Genomic DNA, 24,311 nt, shown 5'->3' with positions numbered 1-24,311 from the left:
CCAGTACCTAAACGCTCCAACTGACACGTTTCAATACAGCACACTCTTCTACAGCAGTCCAAAGCAGCCGTTCGGGTCTGCCTCCAGAACCCCAGTGGCTGCGAAGCGCGTTAACTTTGTTATTGCGCATAATGTTGCCGTGTGATGAGATGTTGATGAGACGTTATGTGCGCGCCACATCAGCAACGTCTGGCAATATCACTGCGACTCAAGTCCATCCCGCTGTGTTCTATGAAAAAAAAAAAAGCAGTGGGAATACAGTACTGCTCGGCCGGCTGCGGACCACTTGTATTGAACCTTGCTCCATTCCGGGTGTTACATACGCTCTGTGTATGTCGTTACGAAAGGTGCGGTTAGGCGAGTGGTTCATGCGATTATTTTCGAGACAGAAGCGGGCATAAAAAAAGTGCCAGTATTCGTGCACGTAGAGGGTGCCGAGCCCAAACTGGTTTTGAGGATGCAGTCAACATGTTCGTGCGGCAAAATTTGCAAAACTACTTTTTTTTTGCTTTTACATTGCGCCACGGGATCGACGGCGCGCACTAGAACTGTAGAATTGGTCTTGTTTTGTGATAGCATATATGCGTTTCTCAACGGGTGTTTGGGCGATTTCGAGTTCGCTTGCGCAGATCGCCCTTTCGGAGCTCGTGGGGTGCTTCTGTTAACCCCGGCACGACGCTATAGTGACCCCGCGGCCTTCGTGACGCGTGACAGCCTGTTCCTTTCGCGTTGGTTTTATCGAGGCACGCCATCGCGATGCTGAGTGACCACGACGTGCGGCTGCGGTGCGCGCCCACCGGTCTGGTCAGCTCGATTCCCACCAGCGCAGGAGACGGTTCCTATCGCGTCTGACTGCAGAGTGGACCAAAAAAAAAACAAGAAAACCACCTTCTACGAGGAGTAAATAGCCCCGATTTTTCAGCGCATAACAAAATAAGACTGACTGAGCGGGCGCTTACTTTGGGCAAGTTTTGTTCGGAAGGAGCAGCGAGCTCACATGAGCCTCTACTTGGGTGAGCACTCTTTCGTGCGGTGAAAAATCGTGGCACGCAAAACTGAACCAGCCCGTCTTTGCATTAAAAAAAAAAACAGAATACCGGCTTACCAAGTTGGGAAGGCCGTTCTACTGCGCTGCTCTACGAGTTGTCGTGGCGGAGGTGCTCCGTCGCCATCTATCATAGGTTTCTCGCTGCCAGGCGTTTGCTCCCCTTCTCAAAGACTTTATCTCGCAGAGAGGTTGCAATGACGATCGGTGTAGACCTCGTTGTTAAGTGTGTCACTCGTGAAGGCATCGTAAGCATTATAGAGATTGACTTTCTGTCGCTCCCAGAAAAAGTGCGTCTGTCTGGCTTTGCTTAAGGAGGTACTGAAGGGTAGGCTCCCACGGAGGCATACCGCATGTCCAATGAAATGTGCACAAGTTGACTTGAAACCCCTGTCACGTACGACCAATAAGCGGGCGCGTATAGTTTGTGAAAACAAAGATGCACAGAAACCTGAAAATATGAAGGGCGCACTAAGGGGACGAGTCGCAGTAATTATGACGCACCCAGCTCACGACCAGCACCCAGCAACGGGAAGCACGTGCAGTTTTGTATAGCACACCCTCATACAGATCGAGCTGCGCCATGTTGGTCCTCTTTCGCAGGAAATATTCTTGGATGTCTCATCAATGTGAAAAAGGTCCAATTGCTGGAGTGGCACAGAGCCGAAGGTGTGTAAGAAGGGGCAGGAGAGGATACCAAGGCGAGGGGTTACCTAACAGTCACACTTACCACCCCGCTCCATTTTTTTTCCTGCGAATAATAATTCAAAATATGCATTACACATATACAAACCCCCTTCTCAACCACCCACTCCAAAAGGTGCCCATAAATCCGTCCTTAAGATGAGCAGCAACGCAGTCGAGTGCCTGAAGCGAAACTGAACAGCGCTCGTGCTGACACCGCTTGCACGGTGCAGCCCTTCGGGGACTGCCGGCGCATCGGCTACGAGTATCGTAATTTCCAGACGGTAGTCCGCACCCGGTATATAAAGCCCGCCCGCAAGGCTGAATGCTGTACATGAACAAGAAACTTACTAGGTTGTCCACACCTGGTACATATATTAGCTTCACTAGAGCCGCCACTCGCCGATATCGCCCTTGTCGGTTTGTTCAATCCATCTAAGCTGAACAGCAGCCTTTGTCTAAAAGACCCACCAGTGGCGTGGCAGCACCTGTCATGGCAGGGCAGTGGCGCATTGCTTAAAAGCTGAACCACTGCGCCAGGAGTGGTGTGAGGACTCACAGTGATTTATGAATGCAAAGTGTAGAACGACTAGTATCCGCATATATGGGCGTCAACACAGCAAAGCTAACGCGTCATACCCTCAAAAGCGGATCCCAAGTCGCCTATCTCTGTCTGACGCCTGCTTGGCCTCTTACATCGAGCCTCGAGCCGAAGCGGAAGTGAAAACCGAAGTGCTAGAGCCCCTATTTCGCATTTGGCCTAACCACGCTGAATCGTCCGCCATTTTTTTCCCTACGCGCATATGCTCCTGTCTGCGGGACGGAAAACCTCCCAACAGTACGGGTGTTATGAATGGAAGCCTGGGGCTTGTAATCCGCCGTGTGCCATATTCTGCGAAATCAAGATGCCAGTAAGTGCCAGTAAATACACGGAAAATTAACCGGCTGTGTGATGGCGACAGAAGTACAGTGAAATGTGCATCATGAAAAAAGACAAAATCATGTCAGTGAGAATGACATCGGACAGCACATATTATCCTGGTAAATTTCGAAAACAATACACTATACAGTCCGTACCTGTAGATAGTCCGCAAAGCGAGAAATTGTTTGAAAGTATAGTCCGCGTATACATTGTACCGGAAACCACGGTATCTGTGGCATGTGTGAAAGTGTCTCTAGGAGGAAACATTGCAGGCTTCGGAGTTCTAACATATTTTCACTGAGAGGTAGACCTTCACTTGTATTTGTAGCCCGAGCACACGCCGAATGGTTGCCGAATTCAATTTTATTTCGCATAACTCAGCAAAAAGCAATGTGTCTGCTGTGTCATGCTTCGCTTCTCTATACCACGCGACCCTCCACCAAACCGAACGGTATCCAAACGTTTACCAACGCACAAAAAAAAAACAATTCGACAAGAAAAAAAGAGGACCGGACATTTTCCGACAACAGCGACCGCATTTTTGTATGGTTCCACAGAAAACATGAGGCCAATGCGCGAGGCCAAACATACGAGGTCAGATGATGATTATGGATTTTTATGGCGCAAGGGCTGCTATGGCCAAAGAGCGCCATGTCACAAGGTATTTTTTCTTTTTCTCAAGGTGGGGTCAGAGACCCATTTCCCAAGCATTTCACCCTAAATAAGCCGAGCACCAGACCAGGGGAAAGCTTGTACCCATTGTATCACCGGTGGGTACCCGGCGGCACTGGGGATCGAACCCCGCACCTCCCGCATACGAGGCGGATGCTCAACCACTTGGCCACCGCTGCGGTCCATACGAGGTCAAGTTACAATTTTTTAACCTTAAAATGACGATTAAAAGTCCTAACTCTTTGTCTCGCCATTTTTTCTTTTCATCAAAATAATGATATTTTTTTCTTATAAATAGTATATTCAGGCCTTAAGAGAGACAACTGCTTAGTTTTCCAGCGCAAAATTCTAGCTGTCAATTTTTGCAGGGCTGTGCAAAATTTTGTAGAAAGTGCCATAATTGTTGAAAATAGCAACAAAATTCCTCGGCATCAAGTAAACACCCTAAGGATAGGGAAAATAATTTCTGCTTCGAATGCGGACATTACGGTTTAAACTTAAAAAAAAATGATGTTACTGCTAGTGGAAAAATTATGTCTGCGCAAAAATGGCGGACGACGTGCTACCCCGGTCACCATTACTCGAAATATTATTTACTGCGTTCGCTATATTGCATAAAAAGCCAGGTTGTTTGCGAGATGAATGATGCGAAATTGACCTCAAACAGAGAAATCACTAGCAGTCCACTGTACAAAAAAAAAAGGCGCAAGTTCAGTTTGTACACAATTGTGTGCATAGCGTGTCAAAGGGGTAATCATGTCGTACAAAGTTATACTCAGGATATGTTATTACCTGCCGTCAGGTTGGCCAACGCGTCACGATCCATCATCACCACTTGAAGGATTACGTCCCCAGAGAATATAGAAGGTGGTCTTTCCTTTGGAGGCGTGCATGGGAGAGGAGCACTCTGCGGTGATTCGTTTTATGACAAGCGAGGCTGGAAATCCCATTGATGTTCGTTGGTGAATGAAGTAACATTGCGGGGACGTCTGTCTGTCTCTTCATCTGGTTGTGGAGCTGCGCAGCAAGTTTAAAAGCGGACTACGTTGGCTGGCGAAATTCAGCGCGGACGGAGCACGCAGGTGAAAGCAGAGGGGCGTTTGTTGATTCAGGGTCAGTCTCATGAATATTTTTTTTTCTGGAGCCAAAACAGTGGTGAAGCACTGGAGCAGCTGTGTACAAAGTGCTGTGATGTACGTGGATAAAATATAATAGAGACTTCTAGCATAACGAAGACGTTCCGGTATGCGTCTGCGCTAATTTGTCTCCGCTATGCTAAACGTTTCTAATGCACGTGTGTTCCTTATGATGAATTTTTTGCAAACAAAAATAACATTAGGGCTACTTTCTGTGTGTTCCTTGTAGAAGCGTTTTTTTTTTTTGTCGTAAGGAAAGACCAACCAAGAAAATCGCCACGTGCTCGTTATCTCCTGCGTCGACCATGACCATAGTAATTATAATTACTTCGGCCTCACACGTTTGGTTCAATAACCCAGCATTTCTCCACGCGTGAGACATAGGTGAGTAACTCATTTCAACAGAAAAAAAAAAGCAGACGCCGACCAAAGGTTTTTGTCAAAACAGACGTTTCGGCTTCCCTACGGAAGCCTTGTTCGGAAGGCTTCCGTATGGAAGCCGAAACGTCTGTTTTGACAAAAACCTTTGGTCGGCGTCTGCCTTTTTTTCTGTTGAAGTGAGTTACTTACTACCCGACCAGGGGAGATTTCGTCAGACCTTAGATTTCATTTCAGACATAGGTGAGGTTGATAGGAACGCCTTTATGTACTTTAATAGGCTGTCCAATCCGAGTACTTCGTGTAGGCGCACGGGACTTTCCTTTTTCGCCTTCTTCTTTCTTTCCTCCTCGCTCGCTTCACTTTCCACTGAATAACGCAGCACCCGGATGCCGTCGATCTCGCTCGCTGCACCCAGCAGTTGGCGGCCTGGCACGGAGTGCCAGCCAGCGATATTTCTTGGCGTGTGGCCGATTCCCAGGCGGCGCATGTTTGCAGTAATTTCTATGGAAGGGATGCCACTGGTCATAGAGGTTTGCATAGCATCCAGTCTCACATCACAAGCGGCAGATCTGTCAGTGACGTACTTTACACATCATACTGAATAGCGCAGAGGAAAACTACCGGAGCACTCAAGGTGCTCCTATCAGTACAGCCAACGTGCGAAAACTTGAGGTACACGCGGATGGCGTCAAGAGGGCCAGACTAAATGTGATATCGCATACGAAGGTCCTACGAGTAAGTGAAGGCGGGGAAGGGGGGGGGGGGGTGGATAGTACATGCTAGAAAGCTGAAATGTCGCGTCTTAAAAAAAACGCGCATTGGGTCTATGGCCCTTTTGTAACATGCTTATAAACGCGGCCTACAGTGCCTTGGCATCCATTCTCCTCACAACTTCACTATAGCTGTTTATGACATGACCATGGGCTTGAACCGTCTGTCCACGCATCATAAGTCTAGCAACTCGCCTGGGAGTGTAACAGAAGAGTCAAGCGTATGTAGAGTGGAGATCGTAGTCGGAGGCCAGTATTGAGACAAACATTCCGCGGAGGTACGTGCGTACTTTAGAGAGAAACAAGAAAGGAAAGACAGGGTGGTTATTCGGGCATGGTTTCTGATTTGTGGTCCCGGGCATGGGGAGGGGAATAATGGCAGTGAAATAGAAGAGAGAGAAAAAGAAGGTGGCAGTCTGCCGAGTCCACTGGGCGTGACCACAGACACCGACCCGTTGAGAGGAATAAAAACAAGCAACAAAAATGTCGCAGTGCTTCTTAATTTTTCCCGAAACGAAAAAATGACGCACCTCAAATCCCACTTTGGCCAGTACCGTCAACAAGCGTTACGCATTAATCCTCCACACAGTGGAGGTTCTGATCAGCCAGCATTGCTTGCTTAAATTGTCTGCTTTGCTGTCGTAGTTGTGGCCTTATCGCTGGCGAGATTACCTTCTCTTCTGTCTTTTCATCTCTGGCCTTCATTGTTTCTTCAAGCACTGTATATTTTCAGCGAACTTCACTTCTACCTCTTTAAGGCATCAAGAACTTGCATAGCCATTTCAGCTCCTTTTGTATTAGCGTTTTGTAATAAAAGAGGCGTGTTGTCGCTATGGTATCTCTGAATATAATTGGCGCGAAAGTACTTATGCTTAGCATATGATTGTTGTTCTCTTTGTGGTTTCTTTTCTTGGTTTACGTTTGTATGGCAGTTATATTTGTTGACGACAACGTATTGCTTTCGCTTATTAGCCTGAGCCCGCTTCCGCCATACTAGTTAATTCATTATCATTATATTTTTCTTTTACTTCTGTCCCCTCAGTATACTATAGACGTTGGTTCATATGTTCTTGGTTGTTGCATTTTCCAAGTGCTACATCACGTTCTCGCGGTCCCGAAGAGCAGCCCATAATGTAACGCGAACTGAATGATCTGACGATATGTCGTCATTCCGAGACGTTCCCGCAGTTTGCATTGCATTGTGTACGTGACCATAATGTAAACGTACAGGTGTGGCAGAAATGCTCGGTTCATTTCATGAATTGCTGTATCCTGTGAGAAACGAGTCTCATGTGCCCGCGCGCATGCCTTCCAGTGGAATGGCGTGGCAGCTTCAACGAGCTGGCAGCTCGTTGCAGGAATCCTGAAGCGCATCCACGACTCAAAAAAGACGACGACCCGACGCACAATTTTGCAGACTCTAGTGGAATCCATCATATTTGTGCGTTATGAACAGAGGGGAGAGTGGATAGTAGAAGGGTGAGGTCGTTTATTCTATTTCACTACCGTTTGTAAAAGTTCTGCTCGGGTAGTCGGGCAATGCTTGCGGTCGGCGAAGCGGGCGCAACTAATATGTCAAGAACGTTGTTGACCGCCATCTTGGAATTCACTCCAGGGATCGCGGTTAGCACGCACTTTTTGGTAATATGTAGAGCTAACAGGAGAAAAACAGCAGCCTACGAGACAGACTGTAAAAGCCGTGAAATTATCAACGGGAAGTTCGACGAAATATATAAATATCCCGGATGTAGCGCGTTCTGTTTTTCTTTTGGCAGTCCAGTGCAAGACGTATACACTGGATTGCGCGCAATTTGCAGACCTTTCACTAAAAGTGCATTGGAGCGAATGCGAAGCAAAAAGCTGAAGCGGCCTTCAAAACACCCTTGAAGAGATAGAGCAAGCCAACGAGGTGTGGGGCTGACAACCAGCTGCGCCTTTGGCCCCGTTGCATGCCTTGTGCGCGCCATTCTGCAACACTTTTGGGGTCCACTGTCCTGGAGCGATTGTTCTGCTCCTACTAGAAAGCAAGGACCCCGCCTCTTTTGCCAGATCCAGTTGTTGTTATTTCTTTGCCGAATACGCGCACCGAAGGAGCCGTACTCTTCGCTGCGTCACCCAGATTCCTGGTGTAAAGACGGCTATAGCTGCGCACCCAGGCTTGTCTTCTAACCCTGCCTCTGTTTCCTCCAGCCTCCGACCCACAAAGCAAAGAACACGTCGAGCAGCATTCCCGCAGCAATGTTTTTCATGAGTATTGGCATCAGAATTTCCCGCGATGCTCTGATAGCGCGTTCTATCCGTGCGCACTACATTCGCTGGTCATTGCATCCGTCTCGCAATCAAGAGGCCGGTTGTAACGCTGCTTGTCTGCCACGCTGCCAGCCGCAGATCGGGAAGCCTCTGGGGCGAGCGTCCGGCTGAGGCATCCCGGGGCGAAGTGGCAAGGATGCCGCAGGCAGCAGCCACGTAATCCTTGGGAAGGCGACGGCCTGCAGGGGAATCCCCGCCTTTTTTTTCCCCTGATCTATACATTACGGCGGCGTCATAAATCATTCCGCATTGCGCGGCCGCAAACCGGTCCCCACGAAACTGCTGGCTCGCGCGAGGTGGAAAGTTCAAGCACCCCCACCGGGTGCCCACCAAATGTGTGCGCGCCTCCCCAAAGAGCGGCGAGCGTAAATTGCGCCAAGCGCCCACGGTTCCTCCGCAGCGCGCTGCGTGGCGCTGGCGCATGGACGGCGCAGAGCTACGGGCGAAGAAAAAGCATGTCGCCGACGTCGTTTTTCGCCCGACAGGCCGCAATCAGCGCGCTTCCTTTCGAGAGGCTCGGCTTTGCAATCCGCCAGTGGACGATGTGCCGTGATCCTCGGAAACCCCCTTCTCGCTCCCCGCACCGAACCCCCTGCTGTGCGATTCAGTTACCAGCGTACCCCGAGGACATGACAGTAATTAACTCGCCGACTAGCGCAAGGCCTCCGATTCGCACCTCAGGGAAGAAGGCGTCCTTTTTTCTTTTTAGCCTCTCCACCTCTGGAGCGACCGGAGAGGGCCTTTTGTCCCTGCATCTGGCGTGCCTCCTGCCAGGGAAGCAAATGCGCTCACACACACGATCCGGGCGTCGCCCCTGTGTCATCCTCTCGGCAACGCGCTTCCCTGCTGCGACGCAACTCTCACATCCTGGCATCGAGATTGTCTAAATGTCTGAGGGCGATGTTCCACTGATCGATATTTACCGCGCACACTTGGTGGTTGGGTAAGTGGCAGAAGAAAAAGAGCATTTGCATATAAACGCCTCCTGGTCGTTATGGGCAAGCATATACGGCAATGAAAAGTCGGAGGGGAAAAAATACCGAAAGCAGATGTCTAGGCGTGTAGCTTACAAAATGGTAAACCCGCGCCCCGTAGCGAGAACGGAGACTAACCGAGGGCTCTTTATTGGGTTCATGATCGGCATCATGATGGGCTAGCGCACGAGCTCTGGCCAATCATAATAGTGAACGAAGCAATAGTCAAGAAGAAATAAAAAAATGTAACAGTAAGAACCGCGCCCATAGCAGCCTATAAATTCGCGAGTCGGTCGTGAAATGCACGTTACTTGAGCGAAGCTTTGATATTCTCGTCCTCTAAGCTAGTCATTTACGCAAGCTTAACAAGTCGTTCGATGGAGAAGAGCGCCTCATGCCTGAGCGTGGTTTCCAACATTTATTACATGCGTTTCCACCACAAACAGAAATGTAGTATGTTATCAATACAGGCTAATAACGCTCCGCATTAATCTTCTGTTGTATTCTTACGCCAGAGGACTTACAAAACGACGAAAGAAGGCACTCCTTGAGGTCTACAGACTCTACTAGCCAAGCGCTGGGTTAAGGGTATAACGAAAGAAGCATAGTCATAGTTAGACTCATTGACTCAAGGTTACAATACCTCAGACAATATAATTGCAGCTGTCATAGCAATAAAACCACTCGGTTAATTCGCAGTACGGCTCATTGTCTTCCAACCTGCTTTTTTTTCTTCGAGAGCGTATGGTTCAGGTGCACTGCGAAAGATTCCAACGTGTTAAGTGAGACGAAACTCGCGACGGGAGTTTCTCGCCGAATTCCGCCACAGCCATTTAGCCTTCGCTCCTCGGGCGCCGCTTTTGGCTTCGATTCTTGCCTTTCGCAAGACTCCCCATGCTGGAAGCCCGCACTTTAGTCGCAGGAGAACCGACACGGAAAGGGGAAACGCTACGACGTCAACCAAGGCATTCCGCCGCAAATACTTCTTCCCATCCTTTAACCAACTAATGTGTTCAGAGTGGGCAAAGGAAAAAAAAAAACAGGCAGGTTAACCAGAAGAGGATTCTGGTTGGAAACACATACACCGTGGGTGGGGGAAGCGGTAGAAGGAATAACAACTGGAAGGGACGAAGCGAAGTATGATGATCTTAATGCGGACGTGAGAACTGCGTGGCGCTGTCACAACGTATTGGCCAAGCGCGATGCCCTTGGGGAGCGGACCAGTGCATGGTAGGCATTCAGGGCTGAAGACAGCTGAGGTTATTGTTCGCTGTTTCTGCATTTCCTCAGCGAGCTGTTGTTACAGTGGCTAAGTGCAGAAGGCAGAGCTTGTCTTCCTGCAGTAAATCGAGGCCTCACAGAAAGTATATGCACTTACCTGTTCGTTACATCCACAGGCGTAACCGCGAAATCTGTCGGTCATGCCTGTGATGAGCGGATATTGGAAGCAACCGGCACTTGCTTAGCTGAGGCCAATTTTTCCACTAACTGCTGCAGGGGAGTGATTATCTGGCTAATGAAACGAATGTCAGTTAAATGTATGTAGATAAAATAAAGGACTAGAGCGACCCTGGCTACGAAAATTCATGCCTTTTTTTCGCATGTTCTCTGTTCGCACCATATTCTCAATCTTCTGAGAAAGTTGGTTTCGGATAATACGCACTGTGCAAATAAACACGGAGAAAATTGGTTATGTACTTTACTTTTCCATTCACAGATTAGCGCGCCGCGCACCTTGACACGTCCGCTACTTAGGTACCACTGTCTGACATTTCTCGGCGCCAGGAATGAGGCGCCTTGGGACCTAGTGATTTCTATCGCCAAGTGCATATTTGTTGGTTGGTTTATTAGTTTTTTGAGCCAATGATACGATGGCTTCTCCGTTTGGGACGTGTCCCATCTATCGATCCTTTATATATGAATGCGTCGAATGGTTCACAATTTCCAATATGCCACGCCTCTTGCATCTTAATACGCCGAGAAACAATGCGCCAACACTCTGAGTGAAAAGTGTTCACCAGCAGGTGTGCGGCAAACTGAATGGACGAATGCGAATATATGTATCAGTCAAATACTCTTCAGGGTCCTGAAATTGACCAGCCCGTTTAGCTGAACGCTGTGTCGTTTGGCAACTGTATTTATTCTCCTCTAAATCAGTCACAGTTTGTTCGCAGCTGTTTGGCGTTCCTTGTGGCTCCTTTCTCTTCTGCCCTATAGCGTCTTCATCGTCAGCCTATAGTGGGTCCACTAAGAGAGAGGGCAGTGATTTACAAATTGATCCTGCCTTCTAGCCGCGGCCAATCTGTCTCTGTGAATTTTTGAACCCTTATTTTTTCACCCCCCCCCCCCCCCCCTACTGTGCTTCTGCCACCGTGCGTTACGTTCTCCTTACGTTGGTATCATCTCCATCACCTTGACAGGCCACTGATTATGCATGCATGCATCGATGCAGCGTGAGCGACGTGTCCAAGTGAATTTCCTCCTCGTTATTTTGGCTAGAAAGGCGTCAACTCGCGTTTGTTTTTCTTTACAGAGGCTGCTTTCTCTGCCTATTCACGCAACACCTATTAATTCATTTTCCATTCCTCACTGCGTTCTACGCAGCGTCTCTTTTGATTTTTCTGCCTGCCTCTTAAATCTCGGTCTCACAAGTGAGTATTGGCAGAATACATGCTTCGATAGTGTACTTTTGTTTTGTGGGATACTGGTAATGATGCTCACAACTTGAAAGTGTCTCTCGAACGGCACTCAAATTCACGCTTGCATCCATCCACATTTGCCAGCCGCTAACTGTATCCGATACAGCAAAGGGAAATGCTACTATATGCAACAAGATAACATGCACACCGTTTCAGTGCGTACGAACTTCCGTGATTCACACCTCAAGTCGCAAGTGGTACAGCGTAAACGAAATGAGTACGTTAGCAGGGTCTGTCATGACGTCGTTGGCTATGCTGCTGGGAGCGTTCCTTTTACTGGGAAAGCCTTACGTGCATTTTGTGGCTCCCGGTAGTGACTGATGTCACGGTTTTTTCATATGATAACCCCCCCCCCCCCCTTCTACTGGACGTTCCTCCCAGCCAAGTTCCGTAAGTGAAGACACTCCACGTCTGATATCTAGCAAACTACAGGTATACTGGCAGTTTGCCACATTCGGAGACGCAGACGCAAGTTGTTTGTTTATTCCTCTCGGAGGAGGAGGAATAAAAATTTTTATTGACGAGTTTGTAAGAGACAATGAGGGGCACCCCTAATCAAGGGTCCCGTTGGCCGAGGCTGCAGTTGCGTCCCGGCGGGCCAGCCATTTTATCAGCTCCTGACACTGAAAGAAGGAGAAGAAGAAGCAATTAGTTACAATACATAAATTTGTTGCGCTACTCAGTGCCTTCATAGCGAAAGCAGTCTTTTTTTTCTTCCTTACGCCTAAAAATATACTACAGCCGATTCCGAAGAAGGAACTGGAGCTCTGTGGAAATAACAGCGGGGATCAGCATCTATTGTGCTTACTGTATGCTCGTCGCTGTGGTGGTCGCCTTTCCCACAAAACCAGATCATTTATTTCATTCCTGGACACGTAACAAGAACAGGGGGTATTAATAAGCTCGTGCAACGTGCTGATGAGCTCATGGAAAACGGAGATTCAATATTTTATTCCCGGTTCGACCGTTGGGACGCCGTAGCTTGGTAATGCTTTATTTATGATTGGATGATCAATTAAATAGCGAAGCCATGCACAGAACCAGCCGAATTCCGTGCTTAACAGCAAATATGTTTATATTCTGCTGCATTACAGAAAACGGTCGCTTCCAATATGTTATTCCTATGGGAAATAGTGGCGCTTCAGCTCCAAGCGCTGCGCGTTAGGGCAGCCGCGTCGACATCGAGGATCAGAGGAAGAAGAGCGTTCCAGCCGTGGCCACGGTAATCTGTTTTACAAAACTCGGTTTGCATCTGAGGTTTTTAAAACCCTCTGCTATCTTGAACTCCGTTATTACCAGAATTCCGCCCGATTCTTGTTCTGTCTCTCACAATGAGTATGTGCCATTTTCCGCGTGGGGACAACAGCATCAGCATGTCGACCTGCGCTCGCAGCTGGAACTCTGCCCCGTTGGGCCCTCCCACGCTGGAGAAGCTGGATTTGGGGCCCCGACTGCACTTGGAAACGAGCCTTCATCGAGCTGGCACCTACCGAAGGCACCTACACAACGAGGGTGCCGCGCCACCGCTGATAGCCTCGCTTTCTTTACTGCCTGCTTTCTCTGCCGGCTAATGTGATCTCCCGCAAACCGGGAGACCGCGCAGCAATCGCGCCCACCGACAGGCAGGTAGGTGCGGCCACGAAACGTACCGACCAATTCACCTCAGGCCAATTAGCGTGCCGACAACTCTTAAGACGGACATGTCCTCGGAAGAGCCCCTGTGTCAGTGTTACTGACTGCGGTAATAGTGACGACGGAGATTCTAAGGACGGACCACAGTGGTGGCAGGAAGAAAGACAATGTGTTCGATCAGCACGAGGTTTGGGCCGGCGACGTGGTAGCAGGGGACAACGAGTGCTGCAAAGCCGCTGGCGACGAGGAAGACTACGGCGATACTGTGATCATGAGTGTGATCCGTAGAGTGCTCAGATCCGACGAAAAGACTCTTCTGCCGGCCGTAGTGCCCTTCACCTGGTACACAATTTTAGCGATAAGTGCGGCCGCTTTGTTCTAGATGGGACCGCAGAGGCGAGAGTGGCTTTTCCCTGTGGTTCGACCAGGCGGCGTGTGCGTCGATGCGCCCTGGAATCCAGCTGAATTTGAAGACTGCGGGTACCTTCAAGGTCATCCCATGGCACGACCGTGGCCCGAAAGAGCCCGTCCGTCATCGGTCATGCGCACCAGCAAGCGCGGATGTGGTCAGTATGGCGCCCTATACCACTGCAGCGCTCCGTTCGTCGTAAGCCAGCGGGATCACGCTACCTTCCCACTGAGTTCACTATTTTAAAGACGCCTTCTGCAACCAGGCATAATTAACCGACTAATTAATTATCAACGGCATGAAACTAAATGATTTTAACTTGCGAGCGATGGGTGTGAGTACTTAGTGTAAAGAAAACTGAGAGGTCACCCCATTAAAGGGTGTTCCAGCTAACGTCAACCTCTGAGAGCCTAAACAAAAAATATTGTTGACAGCCCCCAAAAGCAAGCAGTCGTATATTCGTATTTTTGCCAGCTTGATGAATTTTTACAATTGATCATCTCTTTAGTCGCTGGAGGTGCACGGAAAGTGTTGATTGCAAATTTTTAGGAGGTCGAAATAAACCACAAATAGCACAATTCTCAAGGAGATTTATCGAGGAGATTTCAATGTATCCGAAAAGTAATGTGAATAGAACTGCTGCAGCCACTGGGATTTCTGCTAGGAAAGAGATGCAGTGATGACCCTTTACAGTCGCATTTGCTGCAATTTGGTGTTGAGTTTGCGCCGTAGTAATACACTGAAAAATACCTCGTCACGTGGAAAGTGAATGCTAGTCCGGGAGCAAAGGTGTGCGGAAAAATTCTACTTGAAAATGGGAGCCAGGTCCGTGCTTACCGTTGAAATGTTGATAGCAGCGCATGGCTAGGCCACCCCAGCGACAGACATATGCACCGATGGCACAAAGCTTTCATGCAAGAGCGAAAATTGATGCATACCATATAGCCCGACCACACCTCCTCAGAGGGCTGACTGGAGCAGATCTGGGATTAGTATTTACCGTCGATTTTGCCTCTTGAGTATGCGTCGCGCCAACACTTTGCGCCTGGGGTTCAAGCTTCAGGTCAAAGGCTTGGCCTACAATTTCTGATTTGATTGAGGAAGAGAGAAGTGCCTGGTGAGGTCGTCATTTCACGGACCGTACATCGCGATATCGCACCGATTCTTGGTACTTAACTGAGTGACAGGAATTCCGGCTGAAAAACCAACCTCACTGGTTTCACCTGCTCCTACACCTCATGCTGAACTTCGTGTTCTTGTTTTTTTTATCCATGTAAAACGAGCGTACATTTGAAAAGACGCGATTTTGACGTAAGTACTCCATGTTTAACGTAAGTGCTCCAAAAGCGACCACATGGGCTGTGAATATACTATCGAGACTATTTTCAGCAACTCTAACGTGAAGGGAGGAAGCGCTGGTAAAGTTGTGTGCAATACACAAACCAATGCATAACGCAAGAACAATAATCACTTAGAAGGCGATAACATCAATTTAGAAGTAATTTTAGAAATCGCTTCTAAAAATGATTGTCACTGTTCTTCCTCCATCACCTCGTATTCCGAACTTGACTTTTTCTTTTGCAATTTTAAACAAGTGCGCACCACAGCAATGGCCAGTACGCGAGAGCTGCAAGTAGAAATGCGTTAGGACAAACGGTCTTTCCGCGAACGTTTAGGATTTCTTACACGATTTCTTGAGATCCTACACAACAACAATTTCCGTCATTCGTGGTTTCTCTTGAAGCTCAAGACAGGCTTTTCGCTGTGTTCAGCAGTTCATAACTTCATTACTTTTTATCAAATTTATTAAGCCATAGCAAAACCAAAGATATCCTGCTATTTGCTCTCGGCGACCGCCAGCAATTCAATTTCTGTTTCATTCCCTCATCATGTATGCCACTGTTTTCAGCCCCGGACTCACTTCAGCGCGGATATTTCGATCAGAACCTGATGCTCGCTGTTATGCTCGCGACTCATTAAGTTTGAAGAGTAGCAGGTAGCTTCATCAAATCCTATTCTTCCGCCCTTTTATTTTTTTTCAACAGCCCCTCTTGCTTTTGCCTTACCAATTAAGCATGCATCATCTTACCGCTGCGGCTCCTTCGCCGCCTCTGATTTTTTGACGGCTGGCAAACCAAACCACGATGTTATCCGGATGGCTGAGCACTGGAGGCGTGTGTGAACGAGTCGCGTTGGCCGACGGTGGCGCCACACTTGAGCTGGCGGCTGCCGTCGTTATTGACTTCGTGGTGTTGTCGGTGTAACCTCGATCTTGCTTGTTGCGGTTAAGCTGGGTGCTGCGCTGTCAGTGTGGTTGCGTACTTTAACCGGTAGCTGCAAAGCTGCCGAACGCCTGCGGTCTTAGCGCAGTGGCGTTCACGGTTTTCGCGGTTTAAATTGCCCCATGCTCGCATACACGGTAACCCCCGAAGTAACGTTATAAGCAGTTAAAATTAACTGCTCCTCGGAAACTACTTCCACGTAATCTTGAAGGCAGAGGCAGGCGTTGTGTCAGCGTTCGTGAACACCGGCGTACTGACGAAATCAAAGCCTTATATAAGGGGAGGAAACACACACAAAAAGTGACGACCCTTTTACTTGTTGCGGCCCAGAAAAACCAGATGGAAAAAAAGAAGCATATTTCATAGCGAGCAGTGCCTATTAAACTAAGGTCATACCCGATCGATAAGAGCGTATCGAAAAACCGCCGAGTTGCTGCACGAAAGCCGTCTCCGTGCTGTGCAAAATGAACGAGCGAAATGAAAGCCAGAAGGCTGTCGGCGCCGTCAGCGCGAGCGTATGGGCGGCCGCGGCGCCATTATTTGCATAGCGTGGAACACGGCGGCAAGTGTTTCTGCTGCTTCGATTACAAATCCCTGCGCAATTATTTGCGCTTTTTGTTTTCGCTTGTGCCGTAACGACACTTGCCAAGTTCATTAAGGCCCCCGTCTCGCAAGATTACTGCCGCGGCCGCGCGCTGAGGGAAGCGGCGTGTCAACGCGCGCGATTGCCTCCGACGCTGCGCGCGCTTTCCAAGGAGGAAAGAATACGCCGGACTCGACTTTCTTGATTACTCGCGATTTCACGAAAGCGAGTAACGAGGAGACCGGCCGCTGTTATTGACTTAGCTCGGCCCCCTTTATGGCAATCATTACCAAAACGCGGACCGCCGAATTCCGCGCCGTTTCGCGGTCCGGCCTCGGCGGCGCGCCGATTGATCCGCGCAGAACGACTACGTATCCCTTTCCGGCCAGGCCTATCGTGCCCCTCTGTTTTCTCGCGCCAAGTGCTGCAATGCTCTTGCTTTTGGTTCAAATCTTCGCCGGCGAGCGTTCAGGAGATGACGGCGCATAACGGCGCACAGTTGCGCCCCTTCCGACGTCTTGGCGCGGATCTGAGATACGCGTCGCTTGTTCGCCTCGCCCCGTCGGCTTACAGCGCCCGCTAGCCGCTCGCGGAGAACGTCTACTTTAAGGCTTTCGCCGGTGGCGATTGCCCGAGCCAACGTCGCGACGTGGCGCTAAGGTCTGCGGACCGGTTACATGTTTACAAACGCGCTAGCGCCCGGCGGGCACTGACTTATGGCGCGAACTAAAAGCTGGTTTCATACGCGTGTGTGCGCGCTATCAGAGTCTGATGTGCATGTAAGCGCTAAAAAAAAGTAGATAATGACCACATATGACTGATGTTTGACCCCACTGTAAGAGCTTTGTACTTATGCATTATATGCTGTAGTGTGTGACTTAGCTTTCGTACTTTCTGCTGAAGTGTGCTGGGACAGCTGATGATGGAAGCAATAAGCGCGCTGCACGAAGCTGTTTCAGTCTTCGCGATTTTCTTAACACACGCCTCACTTTAATATTATTTGTGGGCCGCCGCGGTGGCTGAGTGGTTGTGGCGCTTGGCTCCTGGCCCGAAAGACGCGGGTGCGATCCCGGCCGCGGCGGTCGAATTTCGATGGAGGCGAAATTCTAGAGGCCCGCGTACTGTGCGATGTCAGTGCACGTTAAAGAACCCCAGTGATTGAAATTTCCGGAGCCCTTCACTACGCCGTCCCTCATAGCCTGAGTCGCTTTGGGACGTTAAACCCCCATAAACCATAAACCAATATTATTTGTACTGCTAAAATCACATTCCCTCGTTCGATACCTCATTCAACTACAGCAATAGATCCTTAACTGAGAGCCGTCCTGTTGGTGAAGAAATCGCCCACCTCTCTAAGGAAAACCTCTTCATTGGTGAAAAATGTGTACGCGACTAGGGCGGAAAGCGCCATGGTCCAGCATGACTGGGTTGGCGAGATAAGAACTGTTCGACGGGCCGGGAAACTGTTGCCAGTAGACCGCCAAGGGGCCGGCATGACATCATCTGCAGCATGACGCGGAGGTGGTTTCTTCGTCGCAGATTACGTATCGCAGCAGGCAAAACGTTCGCGGCGTATAACAGATATGTCTCACGTAGTGACAGCTTGCTGCGCGCCTCATGTCCCGCGGCTTCGTAGAGAAGGGGATCGGTTTCTTTCGCATTTCCGGGGGATGAAACGGGTGAGAACTCTGATTAAAAACCAAGCGAAGAGCGAAGCGGCAGCCATGCGGCGCCGACACGATCCGCAGCGTGCATTTAATGGTAGGCAGCGCGTTTCTATAGTGCATGCTAGCATCTATAGCGCACTTGAGGGAACAAGTTGGCGAGCCTTGTTTGCTTTATTGCCCTCCCCGAACGAAGGTTGAGGTTCAGGTGTTGAATGCTACAGGTGGGGTTAGCCTTGCTTTGTCTGCCGGCAATTGCTCCACCGCAGCGTCCCTTCGATATTAAAAATGCCGCATCTACCCCGCTAAGCGCACAGGCTCTTATAATAGCACACATTCTCTCCCGCAGTCACCATCTATGCACACAATCAATCCACACAGTTCACATCACAGTCCACTCCAGAAGTCACCATCTATGCACATATTCAGTCACAGTAGAACATAGGCCGTTGTAGTGCCACACTCCATACACACATTCACTCACAGTATAAAGTAGTCCACTCCGGAAGACACCATCTACGCACACATTCAATCACAGTAGGCCATAGTCCGTTCCTGCTGTCACCATTTAAAAACAAGATCCGTGTTCTGCAGAAATGTTAAAAGAGGGCGTGCAGCCTCCCTTCTGCATGTCTGGTTTCCACTCGGGTAGGCATTCGCAATCTTTATATTCCAACAATGCAAACCGCCTTCCTAATTTTCACAAAGCTCGCTGCGAATGGCAGCATAAATTACAAGAATTACAATTACTTCGTCTTAAATGTAACTCATTTCAGTGGTTGATTACAGTGCTCCCCTCCAAAAAAAAAACGAAATGAACAGTTACAAAACAGTAATCGATTACAACTGCATCGTTTTCCTTCTCATTTTTATTAGAATAATTCAGGTATACTCGGTCACTAGAATGAGCTGGCACGGCTTCCTTGATCTGTTGCCTGGTGCGATTCATACGCTGTTAATTTTCACCATTAGTTGTTTTTCTAAGCTTGCGTAGGGAAACATCAGCAGCGACATAGAGGACTCCCTCTTTGTGCACACTGGAGCAGAAAGGCGGAGTTGTATACGAAGACCTTGCGCAGAAACTCGTAGTTCAACAATGCGTCGCGCTTCGTTGTTCGCGCTCTGAGCGGGCAGAGCCCAAGCTCTTTAAACGTGACATTCTGTTGTGCCGTGGTGAAAAAATGCGAACCGCGGAACACGGGACTATAGTCAAGCGCAGGCCGGCCAGGCTTCCATGTCTGGCCATCCCTGCGAGAGCGGCTTTTCCCTGCCGGGCCACTGTCTGTCTGTAGCGAAGGAGTATTCCGCGCTATATCACTGTGGTGTTTGCCCCCAAGCTCAGGTTCTCTATGTCATACCGGTGGTTACAACTTCTTCCTCGAACAGGAAGTAACGATTACTGAAAAAAAAATGAATTGCCGAAAACGTTACCCCTTCGAAAAAGTAAACAATGCGCGACTTACTTTTACGAAAATGAAATTTATTACTGGCAATAAATTACTTGTTACGCGTTACCTACAACTCTGGCTTCTGTCATTGCGAGGAAAATTGCTCAGGACAGACAGGACGCCAAAAAAAAAAGCACAGACGAGCGCTCGTCTGTATATTTTTTCTCTCCTATGTCCTGTCTGCTCAAGCGAAGTTTTCTTTGAGATGATCGTTCACCGACAGGCCCAATAGTCTGCACTGCTCTGGTTTCAAGCGATGTGTGGAGCCAAATTAAGGAGCACCTGAGCTGTATCAGCGATGTCGCCGTTTTCTGCTCAGGGATTTTCGTGCGAGTTTCGGTTCCTCCCCGGTAGCCTAATTGCTCCCTGCGACGAGCGTACATATTACGGCATTATTTTTATTTTATTTTTATATTTCGGCAGAGACGTTATCTCCGGCTGTAGTTTATTACACTTGGCCTTGCAGCGAAACATAACTTGTTCCTTTATGCTTTTAGGAGCGAAGATGTTTTAGTTACGGCGATGGGCAATGATGCAGCTGGACTATAAACAACTAGTACCCTTGCTGCGTCTGCTCTCATGGGCTCGATTTGGCCTTTCACTAAATGCGTTTTCGCATAAATTTTTATTTGTGATTATGCGTTCGATTAAGTTTGTAACTAAATATCTTCAGATTGTCATTAGAGCTACATCTGGCGCGTATGTTCAGCCAGCACTTCTGGTCATTTTTCCAGTTCCACATGCCATGGGTGGGCCGGCTACTGAGTGCAGCACACTTTCAATTTATCTCAGTACCGCTGTCACGCACTCGAGGTATCGTCGCCACTGTGGTGGCTCTACAGCCATCCGAACTACACGTCATAGGGGTACTGCGCGTAGTCAGACAGCTAAATAACCGCCCGCTCCACTGAAGGGACCGACCAGAAAGAACGTTTTCTGCACGTTGTTTGCAAACAGGAGACGTCTAGTAACTCTGTGATATGGAATGTAATAAGCCATCGGGCCTCAGCAAGAGCGCACTAGACAGCTGACTGTTTGGGCGCTGTGGAAATGGAACCGAGCTAATTTCAACGCGGAAGTTCGACTCACCTCACGTGCTAAGAATCAGCGTCAACACTATGCTTCAGAAATAGATTTAAACAAAAAAGTGGCATCACAAACGCGGAATAGGCTGTTTGTTGACCCCTCGGCCAGAACATTTCCACGATCCTCATTCCATACTCGACACAACGGCAGGCAATATATATTTTTTCTTTCTTCAAGCCGGCTCCTTGTATATTATTAGGCTACAGGAAATCTCTAAGAATCCGCATTCCCTCAAATGATCAGTTGGCTTTGTCGTGAGAGCGTTCACATGCGCCGCACATTCAATAGAATGTGCGGCGCATGTGTACGGGTTTACAAAAGTAGCACCCCACTGTCGCTGTATTTGGTCTGTAGATTCGTACAGCCTCTTGCTTTGTTGAGCTTGCTTGCCTGCTGGAGGCTACGCATTTTCAAAAGAACGCAAACTGGCAGGTGCGTGAGGAGGCCCGTGAGGTGCAGTGAGAAAGTTTTGCCACTTCTCCACCAAGTTTGACGATACCAGTGCAATAGCTGTCAAAGAGCTCGTCCAAGAGAACGCCAGGATTCTCTTGGCTCTTGTATGCAGCGGCTGTTCACTGCGTGGCCTGGACTAACGTTCGCCATCATCTTCCCCCAGGTGGCGATCGTGTTTGCGTGCTCCAGGGAGTGCCTCTGCGTGCCAATCGTGACTCCGTCCAAGGGCAGGACCCGCTTCGCCAACATTTCCATCCACCGCAACCAGCCCCACCGCAAGCCACTGCCCAGCTTGCACAAGCTGAACACTTCCTGTCTCCAAGACAACAGCTTCTGCGAGAGCCTCCCTGGCTACCCAAAGTAAGAGCTCTACTTCTCAGTATGGCGCACGCTTCGGTGTTGTCTGTTACTGCAGCACGACGCGTGTATCCGTCAAGCACGGAAACTTGCATGCCACGAGAGACGTGAGATTATCTTTTTTTTTTTTTTACAAACCGTATGGACCCGTTTAAGGTTTGTTTCGAACAGCGTTCTTCCTTTCTGAGTGCAAATTAATGCACTTCGTTGAACATCAATACTTTTATTGTTAGAGATGTAACACGGCTTCACTGCTGCCTTAAATGTGCAAAAATCAAGCCGCTACTAATTCTTACTACGGCAACGAAATGCCACACTGTCGTCGCTACCTCACAGCTGTGGTGCCTCCAGCGCCTCCTCATAGAATGCAGCGAGCGTGAAGCCCGTTGTTTGCTCCTTGCATTGCGTTTCCGTCAAGAGCTCGTTCATTCCGCGGGTTGCCATTACGTTTGACGGAACCAGGATTAAGCACAGCCCCAACAAAAAACGACAGAAAAAAACGGCTAAACACCGATTATCCCGAGCGATGTTTGCGAACGCTCGCCGAGTTCTCGTGGCTCGACGTGACGTGGGGGAAAGGGCGCTGCGTAATGAGTTTCGCGGCCGCGGCCGTCGCACAGGAGAGTTCTTTATCGCCAGCACGGCTACGCAAGGAGGGCCTCTTAAATCCCCGCGGAGGTCGTTACACCGCTCGAAACGGCCGCGCCGTTATTGTTCGCCGCATCCGAGGGGCCTCTGTCGCCCGGCTCTCCATCATCCGCGCACCGCCGTCGCTGTGTCCGTGACCCGAAGTCGCTAAAGCGGGCGCCCGTCCGTAGTTTCCGAGCGCTTATTCGCCCCAGCTTTTCTCACTGCTCGGAGAGCCACCGACGCAGAAGGCGCTGGCGTGACTCCGCGCCGGGAGAACGTGCGCGCGGGTTATAGGCGTTGCTCAACACCGCGGCCGTCCGCCTGCGCACCAGTCGACACGTGAAGCGGCTAGCGTCAAGGCTTCTCGTTTGCGATCTTTTTTTTTATTTCTTTATCGGGTGGCACTGGGCTGGTAATTCTCTCTGCGTCGTAAGTTATCAAGATCGTGACCAAGCATGAGGAACAACGGAAATCCTTCTGCCTCCCTGCTCTCGTGGTGCTAAACTGGGGCCCGCGATAGACCTCCGTCACTGATGCCAGGCAGCTTCCATACGGCATGCGATTCCTGTGCTACGAGGCCTCGATGCTTCACCCCACGACAGCTTCTCTTCGTGCTTCGCTCTGAAGTCAAATGCGGGAACATAGTGGCGGCCAACCAGCTTTTATCGAAAAAGAATGTAGCAACACGCTGTCGTTGCAGCTGTCGTTGCGAAAGGTTGAAGTATTGTAGCACTTTTTCTGAAATAAAAAAAATTACGGCATAGCTCGATCTGTACGCGGAAACTGGATATTCCTTGGTTATGAAAAAAAAAAGAGAATCGGCAGGTTTCAGGAACCACACGCAACAATAGACTTTTACACCCAAGATATATTTTCTGCACAAAAAAAAAATGTGAAGTTGTACAGATATTATTTGTTCAGGACTGAAATGGGGGAACAGTATATACTACTAAAGCCGCGATGCGCGAAAACCCCGTGGTCCGTACGAAAAAAAAATGGTTTTGAGGGAAGGCAAGACAAAGGAACTGTCTACTCTGAACCATGGTTTCGCGTAACCGCGGTTGCGTTAACCGCGCCATGAGCGAAGGGATAGAGGAAGGATTGAAAGAAAGAAGAGAGAAAGAGGCGCATTATATAGCGGAGGGCTCCGGACAAATTTCGACCACCCGTGGTTTTATAAAGTGCACTGACATCGCACAGAACACGGCCGCCTTCATGCGTTTCGCCTCCACTGAAACGAGGCCGGCGCAGCTGGGATTAAATCCGTGTCTTTCGAGCAACCGCGGCGGGTGTGGTTCTTACGGGAGTATGCAGGTGGATGTTTACAAAGATTGAAGGACCAGCGTAAAAAGACACGCCGCGGATAATCATCGTATCGTCGCAAACAAAAACCCGTATAGTATAGGGCAACGTCCATCTTGTCTGAAAATAGCTGGAGTCTCCATATCGTTAGGAGGGCTCGTGCTAGGCGAGGGTTTCACCTGAGGCGCGTCTCTGCCAATGCGTACATACGTTCTCTAATACACACGCTCAGTTCAAGAAGTCTCGATTCAGTCACTTCTTGAACAGCCTGTTCCACCCAAAGTGAACCTTTACCACTTAGCCCGATTGTCTGTTCTGCAACAGAACGGCGGATCTTCAATTCTGTGCATCGTTCCTTGCTTTCACTGACATTTTCTTCGCGCTACGAAAAGCATGCGGAAGCGGGCGAATGCCCCCAGCGCCGTCTGTCCGCGCTCAACACGCATGTGGCCGTCCTCGGTGCCATAGAAATGCAGCAAATATACGGCTACTAGGTACCGTCCTATATACCGCAGGGCAAATTAATGTTGCTGTGGAAACACTACAACGGGTTCCCAGAACAAGCTATATCAAAGGAAGGGATGTCTTTTTACTGTATCCTCTTGCGCGTGTGCGTGCGTGCGTGCGTGCGTGTGTGTGTGTGTGTGTGTGCGCGCGCGCGCGTGCGTGCGTGCGTGCGTGCGTGCGTGTGTGTGTGTGTGTGTGTGTGTGTGTGTGTGTGTGTGTGTGTGTGTGTGTGTGTGTGTGTGTGTGTGTGTGTGTGTGTGTGTGTGTGTGTGTGTGTGTGTGTGTGTGTGTGTGTGTGTGTGTGTGTGTGTGTGTGTGTGTGTGTGTGTGTGTGTGTTAGGCGTTGTTTGGCCATTTCATCGATG

General features: G+C 49.3%; 1 protein-coding gene across 2 annotated transcripts in view; it reads left to right on the top strand.

Annotated features, from left to right (window-relative positions):
• Positions 1 to 24,311, top strand: part of LOC144114923 (uncharacterized) — a 134,112-nt gene that overhangs the window by 29,622 nt on the left and 80,179 nt on the right. Inside the window, exons 1-2 of one of the 2 annotated variants that reach the window (XM_077648953.1) lie at positions 13,597 to 13,791; positions 21,314 to 21,510. In XM_077648953.1, the coding sequence (XP_077505079.1) occupies positions 13,669 to 13,791; positions 21,314 to 21,510 (320 nt within the window). In that variant the 5' untranslated portion in view covers positions 13,597 to 13,668. Of the gene's footprint in view, positions 1 to 13,596; positions 13,792 to 21,313; positions 21,511 to 24,311 lie in introns of those variants that run through there. The other variant, XM_077648954.1, reaches the window with a different exon arrangement.

Source organism: Amblyomma americanum, chromosome 1 (genome assembly GCF_052857255.1).
Source record: "Amblyomma americanum isolate KBUSLIRL-KWMA chromosome 1, ASM5285725v1, whole genome shotgun sequence".
Lineage (NCBI taxonomy): Eukaryota > Metazoa > Arthropoda > Arachnida > Ixodida > Ixodidae > Amblyomma > Amblyomma americanum.
Note: the sequence above shows the minus strand (reverse complement) of the source record. Positions and strands in the feature narration are given on the sequence as shown.